Here is a 21,269-nt window from a genome sequence, read left to right on the forward strand (position 1 = left end):
TGTGTACCTTATAAAGTGGCCACTGAGTGACTATTTGGAAAGCACATTTTCCAGAACCACAAAGCATATTTCAATTGAGTTCCAAGGTAGATCGTTACAGTTTTGTTTTGTCTATTACCATTTCCATCTGTGAATGTTGCAAATATTATGTCAGAAAACTATCTTTCTGCTTTTGATTTATGAGCAGATGGAGACAAGCAGAGAAAGGTTCAGTAGATGTCACAGAGCGGGATGTGTGTAGTCATGTATGAGACAGATCTGTAGTCAGAAGTTTATGCTAGGTTCAGATATTACTCCAACTCTGCAAATAATTCATCATAGTTTCAGAAATTTGTCAGAAGGAGGAAAAGAGGCAATGGCTAAGGAAGCACTTTTGTTGCTGGGTCCAACAACAACTGCTTTCCCATAATGTAACTGAAGAACATAACTATTCAGCTTTTCCTGGATGCTTGACAAGCATTCTGACTTCTAATGAGAGGTAACAAGGTAAAGATAGGAATTGTCCAAGTATATGTGGGCAACTAAAGCTACATGCTCAACTGATGTTGTTGAATAGCAAGGAAATTAGAATTAGGGAGGAGGCCAAGGTCTCTGAAGATACCAGACTTGATGGTGCAGAAGTGGGAGAAAGAACTATTACTGGTGATTTGCCTTGACTACATTGATATTATGGAACCACATAAATACAGTTGTATTCTGCTGGAATACAATGGATGAAATGGCCAACCATGTTAAATACTGAGAGGCTGAGATTGGACAGATTACCATGATGCAAGGTTTCAATGCTGACTTCATTTGTAGCTCTTTTTGTACTCTGGCACGGAAGAAACTCCTGACTAAAGAGCCTCAGACAAACAATCTTTGGTAGGCTACAGAATACCCAAAGACTCTGAAGAGCAATGGTGATGAGGTAAAATACTACTTAGCAAGAATGAAAGAGTCAGTGGATTTTGGTTTACCCAAGGAAAGAGGAAGGGTGGAACTAGAAGTACAAGACCAATATTACCAGGGTCAGGAAGGCAAGTCAGAAGTTTACTCCACATGGGATCAAGTGAGCAGGAAGTGGACTAGATGAGCTCACAGAGAACTTGAGAGGGGAAAATAACTTATGAAAGTAAGTTAGTTCATGGCCAGACCTAGCATCCAACAAAAGTTACCACCTTATGGAAGGAAAAAACAGAAACAAAAATCAGAGCTTTGTTGATAGTGTTGATGAAAATAAGGGTGTTGTCCTTGATTACAGGGGACTAAAGAGGGAGGAATTAAGAAAAACACACAGAAAATGCTTTCAACATTTAGCAGGTCCAGCAGTATTCAAGAAATAGTCTTTGATTTAAAAGGTTAATATTGTTTCCCTTGCCATGGGTGCTACCGGATCTGCTGGGTGTTCCCAGAATTTTATAGAGTCATAAGAACACTACAGCACAAAAACAAGCCCTTCAGCCCATCTAGTCTGCTTCGAACTATTAATCTGTGTAATCCCATCGACCTGCGCCTGGACCATAGTCCTCCATACCTCTTCCATCCATGTATCTATCCAAATTTCTCTTAAACATTGAAACACTCTCAACACACTCTGAATGAAGAAGTTCCCCCTCATGTTCCTCTGAAATATTTCGCCTTTCAACCTGCATCCATGACATCTAGTTATAGTCTCACCCAACCTCAGTGGAAAAAGCCTGCTTACATTTACTCTATCCCATAATTTTGTATACCTCTATCAAATCTCTCTTCATTCACCTACAGTCCAAGGAATAATTATAAACCTATTCAACCTTACCTTATAACTCAGTTCCTCAAGTCCAGGTAACATCATTGTAAATTTTCTCTACACTCTTAAAATCTTATGATATCCTTCCTGTAGACGGGTGACCAGAAATACACACAATACTCCAAATTAAAAGTCACTAACATTTTATACAACTTCAACATAACATCCTAGCTTCTGTACGCAGTACTTTGATTTATAAAGGCCAATGGGTCAAAACCTTGCTTTACAACCTTATCTATGTACCTGTGACGCTATTTTCAAGGAACTATGGATCTGTATTCCCAGATCCCTGTCCTATCGCATTCCTCAGTACCCTACTACTCTCCATGTAAATCCTATCCTGATTTGTCCTCCCAAAGTGCAACACCTCCCACCTGTCTGCATTAAATTCCATCTGCCATTTTTCAGCTCATTTTTCCAGCTGGTTCAGATCCCACTGAAGGTTTGATAGCATTCCCGCTGTCCACTGCACCCCCAATCTTGGTGTCATCCTCAAATTTGTTAATCCAGTTTACCACATTATCATCTAGATTGTTGATATAGATGACAGACAACAAAGGACCCAGCACCAGCCCTTGCTGCAGTCCACTAGTCACAGGCTGCAATCCGAGACTTACTTACTCACTGCCTGTTACATCATTGGCTTTTAGGGCAACAGTGAAGGTCCTCCATCTCTGTCTGTCCACACTATCACACACAGATAAAGGAGGATTCTTCGTTGCTGTTTCCGTAACAATTTTGTTTTGACCAGTCAGGGTTGTTGGCCCTGAGCTGAACCCCCGAACCTGGAGGATTGGTGGAACGTTCTTAGCCTGACTTCTACCCTTTGACCTGTTTGGCATGGATGTCCCAACCAATAGCCAAAGCAAAAGGCTCTGACTCTAGTCAACATAGTTCTCCAGGTCATTGAGGCATGCAAGCCTCCAAACCCTATGTCAAGGCTATGCTCCTCTTGGAGGACCAGTCCAAGAGGCAACCACTCTCTGGTTTCTTCGGCGGAGCCAATGTCTAATCCAGTTTATTACCTCATCTTGAATGTCAAGCAGCTGAACCTTTTTGACCAACTTCCCTTGCAGGATCTATTTTTATTTCCAACATTCACAGTTTTTTTGTATTTCCATCAACATGCAAGGGTGATTTGCACCAAATGTAGATAATATGGCATATTGCTCTCTCTCTCTTTCTCTATGTCAGCTGTTCCTGAAATCCCTTACAAAGAAACACCTGTGATTCTGGGAGGAAGCAGGATTAATGGAAGGAAGAGTGAAGTGATAAAGAACGCCATCCGTCAGCCTGCATCTACTCCTCCATCTCTGGATCGTCTCCAACCTTTTGACTATGAGGATGGTGTTTACATTGGGAGCTACGATGAGAAAGAGCTTGATGAGGGCTATAATGGCAATGAAGATAAGGTTGAGAATTACATCGACTCAGAGGAGCTAACTCCCAGAGGGGACGTGTTTGGTAAGTGAAGTTTCTTTCACGTGGCATCTAAGGTATGCGAAGTGAAAAGGTAAATGTAAAACAAGTGCTGATGAAGTTTGTTTTGTGGCTACCTGGAGAAGATGAATATCAGAGTTGAATATGATACATGCTTTGATAATAGATGAACCTTTGACTTTTATGTTTTACAACGATGGGAATACCAGGTATAATGGAATATTAAAGCTCTTCTGAGACAGCATTTGAAAAAAGAGTTTTACCCATCTTGGCATTTCACTCTGCAGTAACCAAGCAGGTTTTTACCATAATGATTCTACTACATATTAGCAAATGGAAACTTATGTTAATTAACTTTAACCATAGGGAAAATTTAAGTAGTTAATCTGCAGTGGCACTGCAGATACTGCCGCTCTAGTGACTTAGGTTCTATCCTGATGTCTTGTGCTGTCTGTGTAGGTTTGCATGTTCCCCGTCTAACCTTGTAGATGTCTCTGGTGCACCCAAGTTTCCTCTCACATCCCAGGGATACTGGTTGTTAGGTGAATTGAGTGCAGTACACTACCCCTGGTTTCCATAGCTGGTGGGCGAATCTGGGGTGTGTTGGTCGGCATTCATGAGAAAATAAGTTACAGGGAAATGAGACAGAGGATGAGATGGAAAGGATAGCACTGAGAACCAGAATAGAGTGGTGGGTCTCCTCCTAACTCATAAGGGAATAGCAGAAATATGGAATAATAAATGGGCAAGGTAACACAGTAGAAAGACCTAAACAGTATTATGAGCCCTCCAAGAGGACCATAACCTTGTCATAGGATTCAGAGGTCTGCATGCCTCAATGACCCAGAGAGCTATGTTGGCTGGAATCAGGGCTTTATGCTTTGGATTTTGGTTGGGTCACCCACGTCAAGCAGGTCAAAGGGTAGAGGTCAAACTAAGACTGGTCCATTGGTCCTCCAGATTCGGGGATTCAACTCAGGGCTAACGACCTGACTAGTAAAACAGAACTGTTACAAAAGCAGCAATGAAGACTGCTTCTACATCTGAGTGTGACAGTATTCCTGAGTCTCCACCTGGAACCTACATGACTGACAGCACTGTACAGACACAACAGGAGCATTCCCGTGCAGGAGCTTGAGAAAGCAACAAGTTTTTCCACAAAGCCACTGATTGGAGTACTGTGTAGATGCAACAGGAGCGTTCCTGGGAAGGTCTGACCAAGAGCTTGAAAAGGCAACAAGTTTTTCGACGGGTTTCATTGATTGGAGTACTCGAGGAAAGGAGATCTTAGATTGGGTGTTGTGTAATACTCCAGATCTTATTAGGAAGCTTAACGTAAAGGAACCTTGTGAGGCAGTGATCATAATATGATTGAATTCATACTGCAACTTGAGAGGGAGAAGCATAAGTCACATGTATCAGTATCTCAATGGAGTAAAGGGAAATACAGAGGCATGAGAGAGGAGCTTGCCCAGGTGGATTGGAGGAGCATACTGGTGAGAATGATGGCAGAGCTGAGATTGAAGTTTTTGGGAACAGTTCACAAGGTGTAGGATAGCTATGTCCCACAGAAGAAGTTGTTCTTAAATGGCGGGAGTAAGCAACAGTGGCTGACAAGGACAGTTAAGGATTGCATAAAAGCCAAGGAAAGGTCTATAAGGTAGCAAAAGTGAGTGGAAAGTTGGATGATTGGGAAGCTTTTAAAATCCAAGAAAAAGCAACTGAGAAAGCAATAAGAAGGGAAAAGATGAAATTTGAGGGAAGATTAACCAATAATATAAAGCAGGATACCAAAATTTTTTTCAGTTATATAAAGAGTAAAAGGGAGGTGAGAGTTGATATTGGACCACTGGAAAATGATGCTGGTGAGGTAGTAATGAGGGACAAAGAAACGGCAGATGAACTTAATAGGTGCTTTGCATCTGTCTTCAGTATGGAAGACACTAGCAGTGTGCCAGAGGTCTGTGAGTGTCAGGGAGCAGGAGAGAGTGCCATTGTTTTTACAAAGGGGAAAAAAGTGCTAGGTAAACTCAAAGGTTTTAATTCACCTGGACCAGATGGACTACATCCCAGAGTCCTGAGAGAGTTGCTGAAGAGATAATGGATGCATTGGTCATGATCATTTAATAACCATTTGATTCTGTCATGTTTCTAGAGGACAGGAACGTTGCAAGTGTCACTCCATTCTTTAAGGGAGGAAGGCAAAAGAACAGAAATCACAGGCCAGTTAGCCTAACCTCAGTGGTTGGGAAAGTGTTGGAGTCCATTATTAAGGATGATGTTTCTTGGTACTTGGAGACTGATGATCAAATAATTCAAAGTCAGCATGGTTTCTGTGAAGGGAAATCTTGCCTGACAAATCTGTTAGAGTTCTTCAAGGAGGTAACAAGCAGGTGGACAAAGGAGAGGCAGTGGATGTCATTTATTTGTATTTTCAGAAGGCATTTGATAAGGTGCCACACATGAGGCGGCTTAACAAGATAGAATCCTATGGCCTTACAGGAAAGATACCAGCATGGATAGAGGATTGGCTGATAGCCAGGAAGCAGTGAGTGGGAACAAAAGGGTCCATTTCTGGTTGGCTGCCAGTGACTAGTGGTATTCCTCAGGAGTCAGTATTGGGGCCACTACTTTCACATTGTTTGTCAGATTTGGATACTGGAATTGATGGCTTCGTTGCAAAGTTTGCAGATGATACAAAGATAGGTGGAGGGGTACGTAGTGCTGAGGAAGCAATGTGATTACAGCAGAACTTAGACAAATTGGAAGAATGGGCAAAAAAGTGGCAGATGGAATACAGTGCTGGGAAATGTATGATAATGCCTTTTGATAAAATGAACAATACTGCAGACTGTTATATAAAAGGGGAAAAGTTTCAAACATCAGTGGTGCAGAGAGAATTGGGAGTCCTCGTGCAAGACTCCAAGAAGGTTAATTTACAGGTTGAGTCTATGGTAAAGAAAGCAAATGCAATATTTCAAGGAGAATAGAATATAGAAACATAGAAACATAGAAAATAGGTGCAGGAGTAGGCCATTCGGCCCTCCGAGCCTGCACCGCCATTTATTATGATCATGGCTGATCATCCAACTCAGAACGCCGCCCCAGCCTTCCCTCCATACCCCCTGACCCCCGTAGCCACAAGGGCCATATCTAACTCCCTCTTAAATATAGCCAATGAACTGGCCTCAACTGTTTCCTGTGGCAGAGAATTCCACAGATTCACCACTCTCTGTGTGAAGAAGTTTTTCCTAATCTCGGTCCTAAAAGGCTTCCCCTCTATCCTCAAACTGTGGCCCCTCGTTCTGGACTTCCCCAACATCGGGAACAATCTTCCTGCATCTAGCCTGTCCAATCTCTTTAGGATCTTATACGTTTCAATCAGATCCCCCCTCAATCTTCTAAATTCCAACGAGTACAAGCCCAGTTCATCCAGTCTTTCTTCATATGAAAGTCCTGCCATCCCAGGAATCAATCTGGTGAACCTTCTTTGTACTCCCTCTATGGCAAGGATGTCTTTCCTCAGATTAGGGGACCAAAACTGCACACAATACTCCAGGTGTGGTCTCACCAAGGCCTTGTACAACTGCAGTAGTACCTCCCTGCTCCTGTACTCAAATCCTCTCGCTATAAATGCCAGCATACCATTCGCCTTTTTCACCGCCTGCTGTACCTGCATGCCCACTTTCAATGACTGGTGTATAATGACACCCAGGTCTCGTTGCACCTCCCCTTTTCCTAATCGGCCACCATTCAGATAATAATCTGTTTTCCTATTTTTGCCACCAAAGTGGATAACTTCACATTTATCCACATTAAATTGCATCTGCCATGAATTTGCCTACTCACCCAACCTATCCAAGTCACTCTGCATCCTCTTAGCATCCTCCTCACAGCTAACACTGCCACCCAGCTTCGTGTCATCCGCAAACTTGGAGATGCTGCATTTAATTCCCTCATCCAAGTCATTAATATATATTGTAAACTGGGGTCCCAGCACTGAGCCTTGCGGTACCCCACTAGTCACCGCCTGCCATTCTGAAAAGGTCCCGTTTATTCCCACTCTTTGCTTCCGGTCTGCTAACCAATTCTCCACCCACACCAATACCTTACCCCCAATACCGTGTACTTTAAGTTTGCACACTAATCTCCTGTGTGGGACCTTGTCAAAAGCCTTTTGAAAATCCAAATATACCACATCCACTGGTTCTCCCCTATCCACTCTACTAGTTACATCCTCAAAAAATTCTATGAGATTTGTCAGACATGATTTTCCTTTCACAAATCCATGCTGACTTTGTCCGATCATTTCACCGCTTTCCAAATGTGCTGTTATCACATCCTTGATACCTGACTCCAGCAGTTTCCCTACCACCGACGTTAGGATAACCGGTCTATAATTCCCCGGTTTCTCTCTCCCTCCTTTTTTAAAAAGTGGAGTTACATTAGCCACCCTCCAATCCTCAGGAACTAGTCCAGAATCTAACGAGTTTTGAAAAATTATCACTAATGCATCCACTATTTCTTGGGCTACTTCCTTAAGCACTCTAGGATGCAGACCATCTGGCCCTGGGGATTTATCTGCCTTCAATCCCTTCAATTTACCTAACACCACTTCCCTACTAACATGTATTTCGCTCAGTTCCTCCATTTCACTGGACCCTCTGTCCCCTACTATTTCTGGAAGATTATTTATGTCCTCCTTAGTGAAGCAAGGAGATAATGCTGATCCTTTATAAGACACTAGCCAGGTTGCTCTTGGAGTATTATCAACAGTTTTGGGCCACATATCTCAGAAAGGATGTGTTGTCATTGGAAAGAGTCCAGAGGTGGTTCACATGGATGATTCTAGGAATGAAGGGGTTAACATGTGAGGGGCATTTGTCAGCATTGGGCCTGTACTCACTGGAATTTAGAAGAATGTGGGGGGGGGATCTCATTGAAACCTACTGAATGTTGAAAGGACTAGATAGGGTTGATATGGAGAGGATGTTTCCTATGGTGGGGGTATCCAGAACTAGGAAGCACAGCCTCAAAATTGAGGGTCAACCCTTTAGAACAGAGATAAGAAGGAATTTTTTGACAGAGAGTAGCAAGTCTGTGAAATGCTCTGCCACAGACTGCGGAGGATGCCAAGTCCGTAGGTATATTTAAGGCAGAAGCTGATGGTTTCTGATTGGTCAGGGCACCAAAGGATATGGAGAGAAGGCAAGACTATGGGGTTGAGTGGGATCGGGGATCAGCCATGATGTAATGATGGAGCAGACTTGATGGGCTGAATAGCCTAATTTTGCTCCTATGTCTTATGGTCTTATGGACAGCAGAGAAAACTGAGATACGGACATGATGAAGGAAGCCCTGAACACCAGATGGAGAACCTTCATTGCTGCCCTAAATGCCAGTGCTGTAACAGGCAGTAGAGTAGAGAGTATTATGAACAATAAATAAAATAATGGAAGTATTCATGGACATTGTTGCAAACCCAAAGGATCCATTACATAGATAAGTATACCCAGCCATCCATTGTTGTTCCTGATTCCCTACATAATTAGCTTTTAATAAACTTTTTATTTCATGCAAATACCAACATAATTGTAGTTCCTAGTTCTCAGAGGAAATTTTAAGAAGAGTACTTGATAGCTACAAGTTTTACTGCTACTAAGCTACCAGACTAAGATTGTTTTAAATCAGGGTTGGCCAGCAACAAGGATGAATCTAACCAGGTGACAATGTTCAGATCAAACATATTCCCCCAGTGCTTTGCTTATGGAGGTTGGAAAACAGGAAAACCTTTCTCTCTTTGTTGGGAAATGGCAAACATTGGATCATTAGATAGTGAATACATTGAGCAGTTCTTCCCAAATCCATGCAGATGTACCTCATTCAGAACTCCCTCCTGTGGTTTCTTCTTGGGTTCAAACTTCTATGTGAATCAGTGCTGTAGACTCTCACCAACATCAATAACATAAAAAGTTTACAGCAGAGAGCCTGGGGTCGATTAATAATATGATTTTTGATGTAATGCAACAGCCTGAGAGAAACCCAAGAAAATAGCTTTTGACTTTAAAAGTAACATATGCAGAAACTCGATGTGCTCAATGCCTTTTATGCACACTTTGAAAGGGAGAATAAAACTACATCTATGTGAATCCTGCAACATCCGATGAGCTTGTGATCTTTGTCTTGGAGGCTGACTTCAGAACACCTTTCAAAAGGGTGAATCCTCACAAGCTGTCATGTCTTGATGGGATACCTGGTAGGGCTCTGAAAACCTCATTCAACCAGTTGTCTAGAGTGTTCAAAGATGTCTTCAATCTCTCACTGCTGCACTCGGAGGTTCCCACTTGCTTCAGAAGAATCACAATCATACCATTGCCCAAGAAGAGCAATCTCAGCTGCCTCAATAGCTATCTATCACAATGGGGTGCTGGAAACAGACCCAAATGCAAGACACCGACACTGAAGTACAAGGAATAGGACTTGACTAGAGTAGGGACATGACAGGATACAGGCAAGGAGCAGGGACAAGAACGCAGACTTGGGCTATGGAAAGCTGGACCAGGACTAGGAACCATGGACTAGGAGACGTGGCTTGGACTCCGAGCCCGAGACTGGACAAGGACCCAGAACCTGGGTCTTGCCTCAGGCTCAGACCCCGGAACCAGGCAAGGACATGACATGGCTTCTGGACAGGACGTGGCTGGGGTCTAGAGGCCTGAGCTTGGAGACAGGCTGGGGTCTTTGCTCTTGAGGCTTGAGGCTGGGGTCTTGTGCTTGGCTTGGGATCCTCGAGGCTTGGGGTCTTGGGTCTTGAGCTTGGCTTGGGATCCTCGAGGCTTGGGTTTTTGGGTCTTGAGCTTGGCTTGGGATCCTCGAGGCTTGGAGTCTTGAGCCTTGAGCATGGCTTGGGATCCTCGAGGCTTGGGTTCTTGAGTCTTGAGCTTGGCTTGGGATCCTCAAGGCTTGGGCTCTTGGGTCTTGAGCTGGGCTTGGGATTCTCAAGGCTTGGGCTCTTGGGTCTTGAGCTGGGCTTGGGATTCTCAAGGCTGGGGTTTTTGGATCTTGGCTTGGGATCCTCGAGGCTTGGGTTCTTGGAGCTTGGCTGCAGGATCGTCGAGGCTTGGGTTCTTGGAGCTTGGCTGCAGGATCGTCGAGGCTTGGGTTCTTGGAGCTTGGCTGCGGTATCTTCATCTTGAAATGCGGAGGCTGATAACTCGGAGGCTGGAGCTGAGAGACAGACTGGGAACTGAACATCAACATAGAACCAGGACTTATGTTGATGCTGGGACTTAATGGCAGGATGGCCAGACTTACCCAACAGAGGCAAAGACAAGACATGTTGTCCCCCCACAGGGCAACTTCAAGATGGCCTGACTTACCCCACGGAGGTGAGGACAAGACAAGACAAACACCAAAGAACAACACAGTTCCATCTCTGCTCCGGGGTAGCTCCAAATCTCAGTTCAGCCCGCAACCTAAGCTGGCTACAGAAATAGCCGGATCCCTACCTAGCTCGGAGTGGCTGGCAACCACTCAGCTGGCCCAGGAAACAACCGAATCCATACCATAAAGACTACTCCCACAAGTGGCAACAAGGCTCCATGAAGCAGTGGTCCTCCGACCAAGCCTAGAGATCACAAATGGTTTCATCGGCAGGTTGCTCCAAGGGGGACTGACAAGACAAACCAGCAGCCCACACGCAACCCCAAGGCTACTTATATTGCAAGCCCAAAGATGGGAATCAGGTGCCTAAGATTAATTCAAACAAGGGACAGCTGGAAGACCCAGAGTCCTGAGTCCACGGACCGGACCATGAACCGGAATGCGGACTTCACAGACCGGACCATGACAGTACCCCACCCCACCCCCTTCTACGGGAGCCTCCGGCAACTGAAGAGGCTCTCCAGGACTAAGGACAACTTGGGCGGGCGGGAGGTTTCGACACTAGGGAATCCTAGATGGCGAGAGTTCATCTCCAGTGTCTGTGTCACTGGGTCCATGGTTGGCTGGTTTGTTCTTTCACAATGGGGTGCTGGAAACGGACCCAAATGCAAGACACCGACACTGAAGTACAAGGAACAGGACTTGACTGGAGTAGGAACGGGACAGGATACAGGCAAGGAGCAGGGACAAGATCGCAGACTTGGGCTATGGAAAGTGGGACCAAGACTAGGAACCATGGACTAGGAGACAAGGCTTGGACTCCGAGCCTGAGACTGGACAAGGACCCAGAACCTGGCTCTTGCCTCGGGCTCAGACCCCGGAACCAGACAAGGACATGACATGGCTTCAGGACAGGACATGGCTGGGGTCTAGAGGCCTAAGCTTGGAGACAGGCTGGGGTCTTTGCTCTTCAGGCTTGAGGCTGGGGTCTTGTGTCTTGTGCTTGGCTTGGGATCCTCGAGGCTTGGGGTCTTGAGCTTGGCTTGGGATCCTCGAGGCTTGGGGTCTTGGGTCTTGAGCTTGGCTTGGGATCCTCGAGGCTTGGGGACTTGAGTCTTGAGCTTGGCTTGGGATCCTCGAGGCTTGGGGACTTGAGTCTTGAGCTTGGCTTGGGATCCTTGAAGCTTAGGTTCTTGGAGCTTGGCTGTGGGATCTTCGAGGCTTGGGTTCTTGGAGCTTGGCTGTGGGATCTTTGTCTTGAAATGTGGAGGCTGATAATGCGGAGGCTGGAGCTGAGAGACAGTCTGGGAACTGATCAACATAGAGCTGGGACTTATTCTTCGACAAGCCAGGACTCATCTTTAACACAACCCTTACATGAGACAGGACAGAACATAGACACAGAGCCGGGACTTATCCTAAGACAAGCCGGGACTCAACTTCTCCACGCCAAGGTGGGACAGGTCCATCTGTTGGGTAACGACAGGACAGCCAGACTTACCCAACAGAGGCAAAGACAAGACAAGACATGTCCCCCCACAGGGCAACGACAAGACAGCCTGACTTACCCCACAGAGGCGAGGACAAGACAAGACAAGACATGTCCCCCCACAGGGCAACGACAAGACAGCCTGACTTACCCCATGGAGGTGAGGACAAGACACTATATGACCCCCCCGCGGAGCAACGGCAAGATGGCCTGACTTACCCCACAGAGGCAAAGACAAGAAGAGACAAACACCAAAGAACAACAGACAGTTCCATCTCTGCTCCGGGGTAGCTCCAAATCTCAGTTCAGCCCGCAACCTAAGCTGGCTACAGAAATAGCTGGATCCCTACCTAGCTTGGAGTGGCTGGCAGCCACTCAGCTGGCCCGGGAAACAGCCGAATCCATACCGTAAAGACTACTCCCACAAGTGGCAACAAGGCTCCATGAAGCAGTGGTCCTCCAACCAGGCCTAGAGATCACAAATGGTTTCACTAGCCTTCCATCAGCAGGTTGCTCCAAGGGGGACTGACAAGACAAACCAGCCCCCCACACTCAATCCCAAGGCTACTTATATTGCAAGCCCAAAGATGGGAATCAGGTGCCTATGATTAATTCAAACAAGGGACAGCTGGAAGACCCGGAGTCCTGCATCCATAGACCAGACCATGAACCGGAATGCAGACTTCATGGACCGGACCATGACACTATCTCCCAGTGGCACTCACATCTACTGTGATGAAGTGCTTTGAGTGGTTGGTTATGGCTATAAACAACTTTTGCCTAAGCAAGGACCTGGACCTGCTGCAATTTGCTTATTCACACAATAGATCTACAGCAGATGCAATCTCACAGGCTCTGCATTCAGCCTTGGATCACCCGGACAATTGCAACACTTACTTCAGGCTGTTATTTATTGAATACAGCTCAGCGTTCAACACCATCATAACCTCAGTTCTAATCAAAAAGCTCCAAAACCTGGGCCTCAGTACCTCCCTCTGCAACTGGATCCTTGACTTCCTCGCTGGGAGACCACAGTCTGAGTGGATTGGAAATAACATCTCCTCCTTGCTGACAATCAGCACTGGCACACCTCAACAATGTGTGCTTAGCCCACTGCTTTACTCTCCCTACACCCATGGCTCAAACACTATCTATAAAGTTGCTGACTACACAACTAGTGTTGGCAGAATTTCAAATGGTGACAAGGAGGCGTACAGGAACAAGATAGATCAGCTGGTTGAGCGGTGTCACAGCCACAACCTTGCACTCAACGTCAGTAAGACCAAGGAATTGGTTGTGGACTTCAGGAAGGGGAAATTGAGGGAACACACACCAGTCCTCATTGAGAGATTGGAAGTGGAAAGGGTGAGCAGTTTCATGTTCCTGAGTGTCAACATCTCTGGGGATTATCCTGGGCCCAATATATTGATGCAATTACAAAGAAGGCATGACAGTGGCTATATTTCATTAGGAATTTGAGAAGAATTGGTATTATGTCACCAAAGGCACTCACAATTTTGACATATGTACTGTGCAGAGCATTCTAACTGGTTGCATCACTGCATCACTACATCACTGTCTGATAAGGAGAGGCCATGGCACAGGATGGGAAAAAGCTGCAGGAAGTTGTAAATCCAGCCTGCTCCATCATGGGCACACACCTCCCCAGCCTCCAGGACATCTTCAAAAGGTGATTCTTCGAAAGGGCAGCATCCGTCATTTTGGACCCCCATCACCCAGGACATGCCTTCTTCTCATTGCTACCATCAAGAAGGAGGTTCAAGAACCTGAAAAGACACACTCAACATTTCAGGAACAGCTTCTTCCCCTCTGCCATCAGATTCCTGAATGGACGATGAACCCATGAACACTTCCTCAGCGTTTTCACTATTTACTGTTTTATATGTAGTTATTGCAATTTATAGCTTTTATTACTACTTATTTGCAATAAATTGTAAGATACAACTGAGAATCACAACTGCTTCCAAGGTCTGTACAGTTAATACAGATGTTTTAATGCAATTGAACAATCTATTGCTGTTTAAAACCGACAGAAACAATGCCAATTGTCGCCGTACTTCTTGCCGAACTCCTCAGAGGAAACATGGCTGCCGGTCAGAGGTACAGGCGCGTTTCAGAAAACGGAGATTTTGCCTCCCAATACCAACTGTCTTGCTGGCAAATGCACAGTCTTTAGTAAATAAAATTGACAATCTCAGAGTTAGGGTGCTGTATCAGAGGGACGTTAGGACTGCTTGCGTCCTTTATTTCACAGAATCCTGGTTAACCCCTTCCATACTGGATGCAGTGACTCAGATTGACGGGTTCACTATACACCGTCAGTTTAGGACTTTCAAGTCTCTCAAAAGGAAAGGTGGAAGTGTATGCCTCATGATCAACTCCTCTTGGCACACAAATGTATCAGTGTTGTCCCAATTCTGCTCACCAGACCTGGAAGTATCTCACAATTAAGTTCCGTCCATTTTACCTGCTGCAGAAGATTTCAGTGATCATTTTGGTAGCAATGTACATTCCACCTCAGGCCAATGTCAAACAGGGTTTCACAACTGGGGTTCTGTGGAACCTGGATTTCTGTGAGAGGTCGCTAGGGGTTCTGTGAGAGATCGTGATAAAAAAAATTGTATTTTGAACTTTGTGTTCTGTGTCTATTTTAGTTGAGTCCATTCTCAGGTTTTATTGCAAGATAGGGGAGGCCATTGATAATTGGTGAGCGCTATATTGCACTGAAGGGAGTTTGGTAGGCTGATAGTCCGTGAGCACTGTATTGCACGGAGGGGAGGACGGTAGGCTGTTGAGGAGCATGAAGTGCATTTTCTGAACATTGAATGGACACGTCCAACTTGGGCTGTGATGTCAGCTTCTGTCTCCCAATTTACATCTCCCAACTTCCCTTTACACACCACCGACTGACTTATGGGAGCCAACGAACTACTGGTGTAGTAGAAACTTGGAGGGAAAATTTCATTCTAAAGACAGTCCAGTATGGCAGTGTTTGAAGAGGAGGTGTGAGATGGAAGAGGACTCTAGGCCTACGGACAAATCTGATAAGGTTAATGATGAAGAATTACAACCTTCTGAGTCATTTCGTTGCACTAGTGCAACAATGAGTACAAAAAAAGTCCGTCTTTACAATGAAAGCTACTTATCAATGGGTTTTACATGGACTAGTGATCCAAGTTGTCCTATTCCATTGTGTCTAGTCTGTGGCAAGCAACTTACAAATGTAGCAATGGTTCCAGCAAAATTGAAAAGACACTTAACTACAAATCACAGAAATATGACACATAAAAGTACTAATTATTTTAATTGCCTATTGGAATCTCAAAACAAACCGATTAAAGCTTTTGAAAATAAAGTTACAGTCAGTAAAAAGATTCAGGAAGTTATTTAGTAGCTTTAAGACGAGTTACTCAAGAATGTTCAAAAAACCGTGTGAAAACCTGAACAAAGAGCACACCAATCTCCTGCTACATACAGAAATCCGGTGGCTTAGCAGAGGAAGAGTTCTTAATAGGGTGTTTAAGCTGAACAGTGAATTGCAGGAGTACTTTCAAGACAATAGTAGGCCGGATTTTGCTGAGTGCTTTGAAGAAGAAGAAGGGCTGCAGAAACTAGCCTACTTAAAAAATATTTTTCGTCATATGAACCAGTTGAACAAGTCTTTGCAAGGCCCTGGAGAAACCGTTTTGACTTCAAGTGACAAGATTATTCAATTTAAAAGGAAACTGAATCTTTGGAAAAATCATGTTTCTAAAAGAAACTTTAAAATGTTTCCACTGCTGCTTGGGCTTAAGAGTGAGGAAGGAGATCAGAAAGTCTCGAGTCTTATTGAAGACCACATGGAAGAACTGCAGAACAAAATTGAACAGTATTTTCCTCCCTTTCAAAACAAGTATACGACTGGGTGAGGGAATCTTTCTTTGAACCTTCTGCTCAGCCTGAGAACTTGACTTTGAGAGAAGAGGAAGAACTTTGTGAGCTGCTGTCTGATCATGCACTCAAGATGAGATTTACTGACCTGCCTCTGGACAAGTTCTGGATTTCTGTGAAAGAAGAGTACCTTGCCATTCATAATTAACATTTTGCTGCTGTTTTCAACTTCTTACAAGTGTGAGAAAGCTTTTTCGTGTTTAACAAGCATCAAGAACAAGGTTAGAACTTGTCTCATTTCAGTTGAAGGTGAATTCTGTGTGTGATTACCTCAAGATTGACCCAAAATTCAGCAATTTAATATGTTTGCTTATGAGTTTTTAAAATCTATGAAAGGGAAAGAAAGAGATTAATTTCAAGAAAAGTAAGCTAAAAATTCATTCTCTACTCAATTATTTTTGGGTTATTATATCTACAACTTACTGATCATGCTAACGTACTGTGAGCTGTAGATAATTTTTAGGCAGGGGTTGCCTGGGAACTAAAAATTATTTCAATGGTTCCTCCAGGCAGAAAAGGTTGAGAAAAGCTGCTGTAGATGATCTGAGCAATGGGATCAACATGCACAAAACAGTACACCATGACGCCTTCACAATCATTTTGGAGAATTTTAACCAGGCCAGCTTGAATAAGTCACAAAATAATTGCCGTCAATAAATCACTTGTAGTACCAGAGGAATCAACACACTGGACCACTGTTACACCACCAGCAAGAATGCCTGCCGTGCAATTCCACGCCCTCACTTCAGAAAGCCTGATCACCTGGCTATATATCTACTCCCTGAGTATAGGCAGAGTCTGAAGTCTGCAGCACCAGTAGTGAAAACCAGGAAGGCATGGACAAGGGGGGCACAGGAGCACTTACAGGACTGCTCTGAATCAATGGACTGGACTGTATTCAGGGATTCGTCTTTGAAGCTGGATGAGTATGCCACCATTGTTACCGACTTCATTAAAACCTGTGTGGATGAGTGTGTGCCTAGGAAAACTTGCTGTGCATTTCCAAGCCAAAAACTGTGGATGAACCAGGAGCAACACACATAAAATGATGGAGGAACTCAGCAGGCCAGGCAGCATCTATGGAAAAGAGTGCAATCATTCCTCCCCACTAATCTCCCTCCTGGCACTTACCCTTGAAAGCGGAACAAATGCTACACCTGCCCCTAAACTTCATCCCTCACTACCATCCAGGGACCCCAAACAGGTGGGGCTACACTTCACCTGTGAGTCTGTTGGAATCATATAGAGTCTGGAGCTCTCGGTGTGGCATCGGTGAGACCCGATGTAGGTTGGGAGACCACTTTGCCAAGTACCTATGCTCCGTCTGCCAAGAAAGCAGGATCTCACTGTGGCTACCCATTTTAATTCCACTTTCCATTCCCATTCTGATATGTCTATCCATGGCCTCCTCCACTGTCATGATGAGGTCACACTTAGGTTGGAGGATCCTTGTATTCTGTCTGGGTAGCCTCCAACCTGATGGCATGAACATTGATTTCTCTAACTTGCAGTAATGCTGCCCCCTTTGCTATTCCATATCCCCTTTTCCTTCTTTCACTTTATCTCCTCGCCCACCCGTCGCCTCCCTCTGCTACTCCCCCGACTTTTCTTTCTTCCGTGGCATTCTGTCCTCTTCTATCAGACTCCCCCTTCTCCAGCTCTGTGTCTCTTTCACCAATCAACTTCCCAGCTCTTTACTTCACTCCTCCTCCTTCACTTATCACCTTGTGCTTCTCTCTCCCCTCCCCCACCATTTAAATCTACTCCTCAGCACTTTTTCTCCAGTCCTGCCAAAGTGTCTCGGCCCGAAACATCAACTGTACTCTCTTCCGTAGATTCTGCCTGGCATGCTGAGTTCTCCCAGCATTGTGTGTGTTGCTTGGATTTTCAGCATCTGCCAATTTTCTCTTGTTTGTGGATGAACCATCATCTGCTGAGGGCTAGATCTGTAGCTTTAAGTCTGGTGACCCAGGTCTGTACCAGAAACCAGGTATGACTTGCAGAGGGCTATTTCAAGAGCAAAGAAAGAATTCTGAGTGAGGTTGGAGGTGACATTGGAAGCACGTCAACTCTGGCAGGGTTTGCAGGACATTACTACCTTCAAAGCAAAACCCAGTGGCATGAATGGCAGGATGTTTCACTACCAGATGAGCTCAACACCTTCTATGCTTGCTTTGAAAGGGAGAATATAACTACAGCTGTGAAGATCACCGCTGCACCTGGTGACCCTGTGATCTCTGTCTTGGAGGCTGATGTCAGGCTGTCTTTAAGGAGGGTGAACCCTCACAAGGTGGCAGGCCCCAATGGAGTTCCTGGTAAGGCTCTGAAAACTTGTGCCAACCAACTGGCAGAAGTACTCAAGGACTTTTTTGATCTCTCACTGCTGAGGTCAGATGTTCCCACCTGCTTCAAAAAGGCAACAATTATACCAGTGCCTATGAAGAGCAGTGTGAGCTGCTTTAATGTCTATCATCCATTAGTACTCACATCTACAGTGACAAAATGCTTTGAAAGGTCTGTCATGACTAGAATTAACTCCCACCTAGGCAAGGACCTGGACCCACTGCAATTTGCCTGGAATCTCGTATTCTGTCACTTCACGCCACAGAAACCGGCATAAGCACCGGCCTGATGGGCCTCAAGGCTCGGGACAGGCTTTGACTTTGACAATAGGTCTACAGGAGATGCAGTCTCAATAGTTCTTCACACGGCATTAGATCACCTAGACAATACAAACTGTAGTGTTCTCGTGCAGTGTATTGAAACACCAAGTTAAACCGGAGCCAATGAAGACAGAGTCGTAGTAAGGTTAACCATTTACTGTTCACTCTTCCACATTAACATCGTATAATGAAAACTGTTGATAAAAAAATACAAACATATACAGTGTCTATTTCATTCTGGAGACCACGCGCGCTCTCTTCTTTTAGCGAGTGTCTCCAGCCGCCCCGAGTAGCGGGTGAGGGGGTCCCGTCAAACCGCCGCTGGGCTCGAGCCCACCCCACGTTTGAAATTGAAAAGCCGGCACGCGCGCCGCCCCAACCGTCGCTTCCTTAACAGAAACCGCGTTAATATTTTTACTTCAAATGCTTTCATAGGAACTTACGGCGTTTCTTCTATAATATTCCTTTATGGGTAGACACGGAGCTCTACACGCTCATGCTGCACACATAGCACCCACCTTCTCACCTTCTCCGAACCGGAAGTTACACATAAGACTCGGCAAAACTGTAGGTGACATCATCACATGCCGCGATATACCATAGACAATGAATTTACCTTTGTTACACTGTAACATAATTATCAACCTTTAACTTTAACTAGAAAATAGTTACAAACAAATCATTTAAAGCGTAGATGCAACAAAGTCAAAATAGATGCCTTAAGGGCAACACACAAACACCTATGTCTGGATTCTGTCCATTGACTATAGCTCAGCATTTAACACCATCATTCCCACAGTCCTGATTAATAAGCTACAGATCCAGGGCCTCTGTCCCTCCCTCTGAGAAACCAGAAGATTACAATCTATGCAAATGGTAGATAATATCTCCTTCTCACTGACAATCAACACTGGTGCACCTCTGGGGTGTGTGCTTAGCCCCCTGCTCTACTCCCTCTGTACCCATGACTGTGTGGCTAGGTATAGCTCAAATGCCATCTATAAATTAGCTGATGATACAACCATTGTTTGTAGAACCTCAGATGGAGAAGAGAAGGCGTACAGGCACAAAATATGCCAGCTAGTTGAGTGGTGTCACAGCAACAACCTTGCGCTCATTGTCAGTAAGATGGCCTGATTGTGGATTTCAGGAAGGGTAAGACAATGGAACACAAACCAATCTTCACAGAGGGAACAGCAGTAGAGAAAGTGAGCTATGTGCTATCTTACATGCTATCTTAGATCTAGTCCTGTGCAATGAGACAGGTAAAATTAGTGATCTTGTAGCTAGGGATCCTCTTGGAAAGAGTGATCACAGTATGACTGAATTTCTCATACAAGTGGAGGGTGCAATGGTTCAATCTAAGACCGGTGTATTATGCCTAAAGAATGGAGACTACAATGAGATGAGGGAGGATTTGGCCAGTGTAGACTGGGAACACAGGCTATATGGTGGAACAGTTGAGGAACAGTGGAACACTTTCAAAGAGATTCTTCACAGTGCTCAACAAAAGTATGTTCCAGTTAAAAATGAGGCCAGTAAGGATGGGGAAAGCCAGCCTTGGATAACTAAGGAAATAAAAGAAGGCATCAAGCTAAAAGCTCGTGCATACGACACCAAGAGTAGTGGGAAACTGGAAAATTGGGAAAACTTTAAAAAGCAATGAAGTACCACTAAGTGAGCAATAAAGAAAGGGAAGCTAGATTATGAAAATAAACTAAAATAAAATATAAAAACAGATAGTAAAAGTGTTTATAATTATATAAAGCAGAAAAGGGGGGCTTAAGAGAATGTAGGTCCCTTGGAGGACAAAAAGGGAGAATTGATATTGGGTAATGATGAAATGGCCAAGGCTCTGAATGACTACTTTGTGTCCGTCTTCATGGTGGAGTACATACCTAACATGCCAAAGAGAGATGATTTGGATGCGATGGGAGGTAAGGACCTTGATGCAATAGTATCACTTAATGAGCTAGTGCTGAGCAAACTTGTGGGCCTGAAGATAGTTAATTCCCCTGGTCCTAATGGAATGCATCCCAGGGTACTGAAAGAAATGGCAGAAGTTATAGTAGAGGCTTTGGTGATGATTTACCAAAATTCTTTGGACTCTGGGCAGGTCTCAGCAGATTATAAGATGGCAAATGTTACGTCACTGTTCAGAAAAGGATGTAGGCAAAAGACAGGTAACTATAGGCCAGTGAGGTTAACATCCGTAGATGGGATAATGCTTGAAGGTATTATTAAAGAAGAAATAGCAAGGCATCTGTAAAGAAATGGATCCATCAGGATGGATTCAGCGAAGGCAGGTCCTGTGTGACAAACTTACTGGAGTCCTTTGAGGATATAACAAGCACAGTGGATAGAGGGAAACTGATGTATATTATTTACTTGGATTGCCAGAAAGCGCTCGATAAGTGCGACATAAAAGACTTATCCATAAGATAAGGATGCATAGAGTTGGGGTGACATATTAACATGGATTGAGGATTGGTTAACTAATAGAAAGCAGAGAGTTGGGATACATGGGTGTTACTCTGGTTGGCAATCAGTGGTGAGTGGTGTGCCACAGGGG

General features: G+C 44.6%; 1 protein-coding gene across 1 annotated transcript in view; it reads left to right on the plus strand.

The window, feature by feature from the left end:
* Positions 1-21,269, plus strand: part of egfl6 (EGF-like-domain, multiple 6) — a 72,001-nt gene that overhangs the window by 33,953 nt on the left and 16,779 nt on the right. Inside the window, exon 11 of the mRNA XM_072259711.1 lies at positions 2,966-3,235. Within this exon, the coding sequence (XP_072115812.1) occupies positions 2,966-3,235 (270 nt within the window). The remainder of the gene's footprint in view (positions 1-2,965; positions 3,236-21,269) is intronic.

Source organism: Mobula birostris, chromosome 6, assembly GCF_030028105.1.
Source record: "Mobula birostris isolate sMobBir1 chromosome 6, sMobBir1.hap1, whole genome shotgun sequence".
Classification (NCBI taxonomy): Eukaryota; Metazoa; Chordata; class Chondrichthyes; order Myliobatiformes; family Myliobatidae; genus Mobula; species Mobula birostris.